We start from the raw sequence: 8,036 nt of genomic DNA, 5'->3' as shown, positions 1-8,036 counted from the left end.
CCTGACTACTAAATTTTTATCTTTCTGCATGCTCTCCCTGCTTCCGCCATTCCTGGTTTCAACCCTCTGATCATGAACAACTGTGTAAAGGATGGTGATAAAGTTGTTCTTCCCTCCAAAACTAGAACTGGCCCAGAACTTAAGTTAGAGCTGGCTTCAGGTCTCTGCCTCTAGTTTTGGCTCCTTCAAGTCAGCAGCTGCATGTGGCTAAAATGACTCCTCCCAGTTGCGTATCCCACTCATAGCTGTATATGAGGATGTCCTTTTTTTTCCACAAGCTCATACCAAGCCTTAGGCTAGTATCCTTCTAAAATATCCCAGCCCATGTTGGCCTTAACAAAATAATTTTTTTTTTAAAAATCACTTGAATACAGTCAAGTGCCAAATATTATCCTTGAATTTTAAAAATCACAGTTAATAAATGTGGATTAGATCTTCCAATTCTGCTTTCTTACTAAATATGTGCTTTGAGACCTGCTCTTACCAAAGTACCCCTGAATTGTAGTCTTTCCCGTAGGTGTCCTTATTTTTTTTTTTAAATGTAGAAGTAACATGGCTCAAGTTACAATGTAGCTTAATTGAAACAGGTAAATAAATACAATCAAGTTAGCTCAAGTTGGAAGAATGCCCATATGATGCAGTAGGTAGACTAGGATTCCCCAGCAATAGAGGGGAAGCTTTAGGGAGGAGAGCTTAAACATGCTGATGGATGCTAGGGGTGACTGACTGTACTTGACTTTGGAGATGAATATATTTATAGCCGAAGAGACTGCTTTCAACAACACAAATTATTGCTATGCTGCTACTTCATGGGAGCTCCAGAAGTGTTTCTTTGTCTGCCTTGTTTGTAGGGACGTCCATCTGGAGATGCTTTTATTCAGATGAAATCTGCAGACCGAGCTTTTCTGGCTGCACAGAAGTGTCATAAGAAGACTATGAAGGACAGATATGTTGAAGTCTTTCAATGTTCTGCTGAGGAGATGAACTTTGTATTAATGGGGGGCACTTTAAATCGAAATGGCTTGTCCCCGCCACCATGTAAGTTACCATGTAAGTTTTGCATGGGTCTTGCCAATACTCTACACTATGTGCGGGTAGGTGTTGGAGCTGCTTTCTTGACTCTGATTCTGGTTCTTGGAAAGGAGTGTCAGATGGGGGTATTAAAATAAGGTCTTTTCATCTTAAATTGTCAGCAGCTTGCAGTCATTATTTTTCCCTTTGGTTGTGAATTACTATGACTGAAGAACTCCTTTAAAATTACTCTTGCTTTTCCAGTGGCAAACTTCCCCTCCCCTTCCTGAAACTTAACTTGGCCAGGGTGAGCCATGACTCTGAAAAGTAATTTGTAAGCCCTGCCTAGAGCTTAAAGAACAGTTTCCCATTTAAACTGACTTGTATTTCCATTTTTCATTATGGTGAACATGTCAAGTAAAAGCCCTTCCCCCTTCACTTCCAAAACTTAATTTATGAAACAATTGGTAATGTTCTCCTTTGAGACTTAGCCACAAGTGTTCTGCCTATTGAACTCCTACTGACTGAACTCTTCCTTTGCTTTTCGTTGTTCGTACAGAATTGAGATTGCCTGTGTGGGAGTAAAATACACGTAGCTTTGGCCTCAGAGAATTTCAGACACTGTATTTAATGTAAAATTATGCTCCTCAGAATTATTAAGATGAATGTGGACTTCTAGACAAGCGTTTGGGGGAAATGCTTTAAGAGCTTAAGGGTGAACTTATTAAGCATACGTACCGTATAAAACTGAGCCTATGGGAAAAATAATACTTTGCTTCCAAGATCATAAATGGCAAGGTAGTCAAGTAGGAGCTTTCTCTCTGTCTCTCTATGCAAATGCGTTATTGTTGTTGGCTTTTTAAAGAAGTATCATCTAAATCCTAATCAGAGCTGCCAATATGGCAGCAAACTTCTTGGGTGTGGTTCCTCTTGAGTGTGTGTAGACCTTCAGTTAATCCTTAGGAGATCAGTTTTCTAGGTGACTAGCTTCCCCCCGCCCCCGCAGTGCAGTGCAAGTATCCTTCTGAGCAGGGATCTGCAGTATGTAGTCCTACGTGACAGCTGTTCTAGACAGGGGTTGGAAGCTTCTCCTGAGAGCTCCTAGGACAGGTTCTTCAGCAGTCTCAAACTTTCGGAACTCTTAGGTGGCAGTGTTCCCATTTCCAGCTACAAATGCCAGTGATGTATTCCTCGGATAAGTCCTTTCTGCTCTGTCACTGCCCTATCCCACAGTGTGGTGAGATGCTGACTGTCACTTCAAAGTAAGCTTCTATTTTTGTAACACAGGGTTATCCAAAGCTTTTATACATTCACTTTATGGTACTGGGGTGGGGAAGAAGGAAGAAAAGGAAAAGAGTGGCAAAGGAGGAGGGTGAACTCTCATACATGAGGGTAAAAAAAGTAAGTTTCACATTTAGGGCCTCACACCTTGCTGAAACACCAAGTGCAATTTTAATTTTTTTTTTTTTTAACAGAGTGTTAATACTTGAAGCTGCAAAGCCATGGCTTTTCCCACTCCTCTGTCTTCAATTAACGAACTGTACTGTTTGGGGGATAGAGAGTGTCAGGATGAAAAGGGGAATGTTAGGCAGATCTTAGGCACTGAAGTTTCCTTCTTACAGTGGAGAAGTCTCGCACTTCTTGATTGGAGACTTGATTAAAATCTGAGCCTAGACAAGAAAAACTGGCCTCCTCTTCAGAAAGAGACCCTATTCCCAGAGCAAGAGGTGGCTTTTTGCGTATTACTGACTTTGCTTTTGACTGGGAGGGGTGGGCACAACACTTGTAGTCGAGCCCACGTTGGTGGCTCAGATTTATTTTCTGTCATGAGCAAGAGAATGAGAAGCTTGTGAAGGCTCTTTACTTACTGCAGAGTTGTTCAGCTAACGAAGACCATATATATGCTGGAATTTAAAAGGTCCTAATCTATTTTCCATTTGTTCCCTTTAGGCCTTTCGCCCCCTTCCTACTCCTTTCCAGCTCCTGCTGCAGTTGTGCCAACAGAAGCTGCTCTGTATCAGCCATCTGTGCTCCTGAACCCACGAACGCTCCAGCCCTCCACAGCGTACTACCCTGCTGGGGCTCAGCTCTTCATGAACTACACAGCATACTACCCCAGGTAAAGCAGAGGAGAAACCAAGCAGGAACAAAGAAGTCTTTTTGCAGCAAATGCACAAAGCTCACAAAAGAACATTGTCTGCCATGCTTGTGCTACCAAGAACAACTTGTTCAGTATCTTGTTCAGGGAAACAATTTCAGGATATCTAGGGATTTCCCAAGTTTTAGAGTATTTCAGGTAGTGATGACTTTTTTTTAAAAACATAACACAGCTACAGTGGGATTTTGTTTTGGGTTTTTTTTTTACCTAACACGCCTCTTAAACTTGTCAGTTTGTATTGTTGTGCCCTCAGTGGGAATTGGTGTGTGCAGTACTCCTTCCCAGTCCATAAAGAAGCCGTTGGCCCCTTTTTAGAAAGGGTGGATTGGGGTCTGTCCTGACAAATTCTGCTGAAATTCTGCCTCTTTGTTTTTGTAATAGAGTAACTTTTGACCTTTTTGGTGAAAACTGTTTACTTATTTATAAAAGTACCGCATTGAAGCATACATGTATTGAATGCATATGTAAAGCATATAGAGGCATATATTCTTCCTGACCTCATAAACACATCTCACGAAGGGCTTTTGGCTGTTCTGGATATATTAGCTATCTTCTACAGAACTAAAACTCTTGATACCATTTGTCCTCTGCAGTCATGAGGCCTTGGAAAGAGCCATGTTCCCTGCAAGCCATAAACCATTCCTTGTCTGTCAGGAAACCTGCTAAAGAACTCAAGTATTCTATTAGATTATGACCAGTGCTTTTTATCTCTGGAGAAGGGTCCAAATAGCTGCTTATGAAGTTGTTGAGCAATATGGACTCTCTAGTACCTGTAAGATACCAAAGGTTCTCATATTACTTTACACTAAACCAATATGTCTGTGAGCTGCCTGTTTTTGTTTTTTTATTAAAATGTTTCTTCACTCATGAATTAATTTCTATAATGCCTTCATGTCTGTCTTATGGTTATGATAATGTTACCAAACTCAGCCTCTTTAATGTAAGATCAAGAAAAATAAAATTCCAAACTTGCACTGGCAATATAAAAGAAGTTTCTTCATAGTTCTATATGTCATGAAAACACAGTAGCAGTAATAGTTTGTAGTGACCTTAAAATGTTGTGCTGCTTAAAGTGATAATAGCCTGGCCACTGCAGGCTAAGTGTCAGGCCCTACAGAGATGTCTCACTGAATGGGGTCCCACATAAGTCCTGTCACTGGCTGCTTGGACTGTGGGCATATATGGTGGTTACAGACTGATTAATCCCAAGTCCCAAAATATCCCTTTTACGTTCTTGTCTAACTGACAGTTGTATCCTATTCTTAGGAAACCATACCTAGGTAGCTTCTGTGCCAATTACAAGTACCTCCCTCTTTAAAAAAAAAAGTAAAATTTTTTGAGTCAACTTGGCTTCTTTCCATTTTGTGAGAGCTGGTGTTTGGATATTGCTTTTCCATCCAGAGTAAATGTTTGATCTGCAGACAAATAGTATATACTCTAATAGAAGTAGTGATCCTCTGTAGCTGGTATTTTGGTTCTTTTTTTTTTTTTTAAAAAAAGTAAGCTTTATTGCTTTTCAGGCAAGTTCCCATGCTTTGTAAAAGATGCAATAAGTAATTGGGTCCTTTTCACGTAGCAATCAGAACTTTCTTAAATGGGAGTTTTCTGGTTCTGAAATTTAGTTCAAAAAATGTTAAGTATGTGCAGCAGGAAAGAATGGGGTATCCTCTGTACTAAGTGGTGCATTTAAATGCATGTACATGGAAAAGCAATACAGAGCTGGTGGCTAATGATCAGACAATGGTTCATAAATCTAACTAGTGAATACTTATGGAAATAAGGAAAGTTTCTTTGACCTGCTGCCAAAAGGTTCTACTGCTTGTGTTTTGCAAGGTCAAGTTGCTTTATAATAGCCAGTTCCATTCTCCGTACAGTAATCAACCTAGATCGTGGGGGGGAGGGAGGCATTGCTTTGGTATCTATTAGAAGGTCTTCAGTATCTATTAGAAATCCCTGAAACTCTGACTCTTAATGCTCTTCTAGTTTTGGTGATGAAACCTGATGGTGTGAAGAAATGAATGCCTTCTATGCTATTAAAACAGCTTTAGTGAACTCCTAAGGAAAAGGAGGGAGAGCAAGTTATTCGGGATCTGTCAGTCTTTGATATCTCTGTTCAGCTTGTAATTATATCTGGCAACATGTTCTGACAGCAAATCAGTGGTCTCTGTCTCATCCCAGGCTTTTGAGAACAAGAACAATAGGATTCATGGGAGGGAGGGGTTTCTTTCCTTATCTAATCATGGATAAATAGGTGTACTAGTTGCTATATGTATGTACATTGAAATGTAGTAATGAATAACTGCACTACTTGGCAACTGCTAACGTGTCCTATAGAAACTTCTACTATACACAAACTTGAAAGTTACTGCTATGGGATTTGTAGTTTTAAAATGAAGTTATATCTTACTGTATTTATTCAGTTCTAATGCCATTTTAATCACTTTTGAGGTTTTAAAGGCACTGCTTAAAAGTTTCTGTCAAAATCCATAATTGCGGGAACACATGTAAACTTTGTTCTTTTTTTTTTCCCAACAATATTTTGAACAGTGAAGTGGAAAGAGGAGCTTCTTACTCAGTAGGTAGTACGCTGGTGGGACTTGTAGCCAAAAAATGATGTGGAAGCTAAAAACTGATGTGGGTTCAAATGAACTGGATAAACTCAAGGGCAGGAAATTCATTGTGAGTTAGTGAATACACAGAAACCACATCTGGCTCAGGAAGTCCTTGAACTCAAAATAACTGGAAGAGTGTTCTTATGTTCTGTGTCCTATGGTAAACTCTTATGCTATTGAACCAAGGTAGGTAGCTGAACATGTTTGTTTGCATCTTTGAAGTAGTATTTGTCTTGAGAGATACTAGTACTGCTTGTGAGCATGGGTCTCTTCCAATGTGTTTGTAGTTGTATTTAACCGAGCTAGTCTAATAGCAGCTAAGTTTGGGTTATCTCCCTGTTGTGTCAGTGTATGTACAGCTCTCTCCATTGGAGTGATTTGAATTAAAAGGTCTTTTTATGTGGTAGTTAAAAGCATGATTCTGACACTTGGCTGCACAAGGAATTACAGGGTAATTTGTTAGTGTCCTCATCTGTCTGCTTGTGCCTCTTCCTGCTATGGATTAGGTATGTTTTTTTCTCATTATACACTAATCAACTTGTAAAAGTATTTTTTATATATACATATGTATGCAACATACATAAAAAGTGTGTATGTATAAAAACAAAATGACCAAGGTTAGAAAAAAGCCTCACTTGTTCTCCATGATGGATCAGATGCTCCATAATGGCCATCATAGACAGCAAGTGAGGCTTTCTTCTAACCTTGGTCATTGCTTAGATCCGTATTGAAGCACAATTAAGTTACAACCTGTTTAAACTGGTAAAACTAGGAACAAGTAGGCTGGATTATGAGTGATATCATTCAGAGCTGCTGCCAGCAGCTTTATTTGCATATCTGTGTGTCTGGCTAGCCAGCATCACTTGACAGAACTGGGTTAGGAAACAACCATATGTGTATTTAGCCTGGGAGATCTGTCACAGATGGAGACCAGCAGCAGCCAGAAACAAAACCTCTTCATCAGCTTAGTTGTACTCATAGCATCATAGCAACACTCTGGACCACAGCTCTTAGACTGTAGTACTCTTTTTCTTTTTTTATTTTTATAATAGGTATGTCAGCTTGTATTGCATGAGATCACATCCGCAGTGAATGGGCTCACTGAGCCTAAAAGCCTGCTGGTGGCTTTTAGTGGCTGTCCAGCAAATGGAGTTCACGCGTTTACATCAAGTGGCAGAACTTGGGACTCTTCGTTACCTATCCTTGCTCATGGCAAGCCGGTCTTCATCACAGATTTGTCAAAATAAACTCAACTCTTTAGTTAATGGCACAAACTTGTCACCAGAATGATTGTTTCTGAGGGGAAGCCTTAATGATTCACTTCTCTAAGTAAAGGTAGTTTGCCAAGGATTAGAACAGCAGGGATGCCTTTAACTACTACTGTATTTCATTGGAGAAGGAGTGCATTAGCAGAGAAGACTAATTGTTGCATGCCTCCATAGGCTGTCATTATCTCTTCACTTGTAGGTTTTAATTAGGAAAACTACCACGGTGTCTGAAAAGCAGCAGAATGGAAATGCTCTGATCAATAGGTATCTGGGTATTGGGATAGTAAAATTACTTAAAGTTAAAAAAAAAAACAAACCACCTTTCTTCAAAGTTGATAAGCCTGTAAAAATATTGTTGCTGGTAGCAGCACCCAAGACTTACTCAACCCACCATACAAAATGCCACCACGGATGCTGGTGTAGGTTTTTCTACTTACAGATCCCAGTTCCTTTTGTTCGCTTAATATACTGAATGATTTGATGTTCAGTTAGCAGCTCTTACTGTCACCTCCTGACTTTGCTATCTAGTAAAACATTAGGATTAGTATGAGGGATTAATTGATATTACAACATCGTGCAAGCTAGCTGCAGAGATCAGTTTGAGTATAGTTTTTCCTTTTGCTTATTTACAGCACAGTTCAGTGGTGGGAGAGAAGATCCTCCTGTCGTGCCTCAAGGCACGTGTGTCATCCATGCAGGTAGCTTTTTTAAACATTCACAGTGATGGCCAGGTGATCTCAGGTTATTCAGGGTGCGAAGATATGTTTCTGGATGCTTCTCTTTACTCAGCAGCAGCCCTCTACAGGGTTGTGTTGAAAGTCCCAACACTACTCAGGGCAGACCATTGCAGTCTTCTGTGGCAGCAAGCGCTTCTGGCTCTCTTCCCATTGCTGCTTGTTGTTGTGCTACTGTTAACTTATGCAGCTGGGAAGCTGCTTGCAGTAGGCAGACTCGTTAGGTATGTGTTGAGTGGGCAGCTGGTTATCT

The 8,036-nt window shown here is 40.2% G+C and overlaps 1 protein-coding gene across 1 annotated transcript in view; it reads left to right on the top strand.

The window, feature by feature from the left end:
- The window catches only part of ESRP1 (epithelial splicing regulatory protein 1), a 23,066-nt gene extending 19,932 nt beyond the window's left edge, over window positions 1–3,134 (top strand). The window contains exons 12-13 of the mRNA XM_009324417.1: window positions 852–1,050; window positions 2,962–3,134. Coding sequence (XP_009322692.1) covers window positions 852–1,050; window positions 2,962–3,134 — 372 coding nt within the window. The remainder of the gene's footprint in view (window positions 1–851; window positions 1,051–2,961) is intronic.
- Window positions 3,135–8,036: the final 4,902 nt, after the last annotated feature.

Source organism: Pygoscelis adeliae, unplaced genomic scaffold, assembly GCF_000699105.1.
Source record: "Pygoscelis adeliae isolate BGI_AS28 unplaced genomic scaffold, ASM69910v1 Scaffold145, whole genome shotgun sequence".
Taxonomy (NCBI): domain Eukaryota; kingdom Metazoa; phylum Chordata; class Aves; order Sphenisciformes; family Spheniscidae; genus Pygoscelis; species Pygoscelis adeliae.
This window is presented reverse-complemented; position numbering and strand designations above follow the sequence as displayed.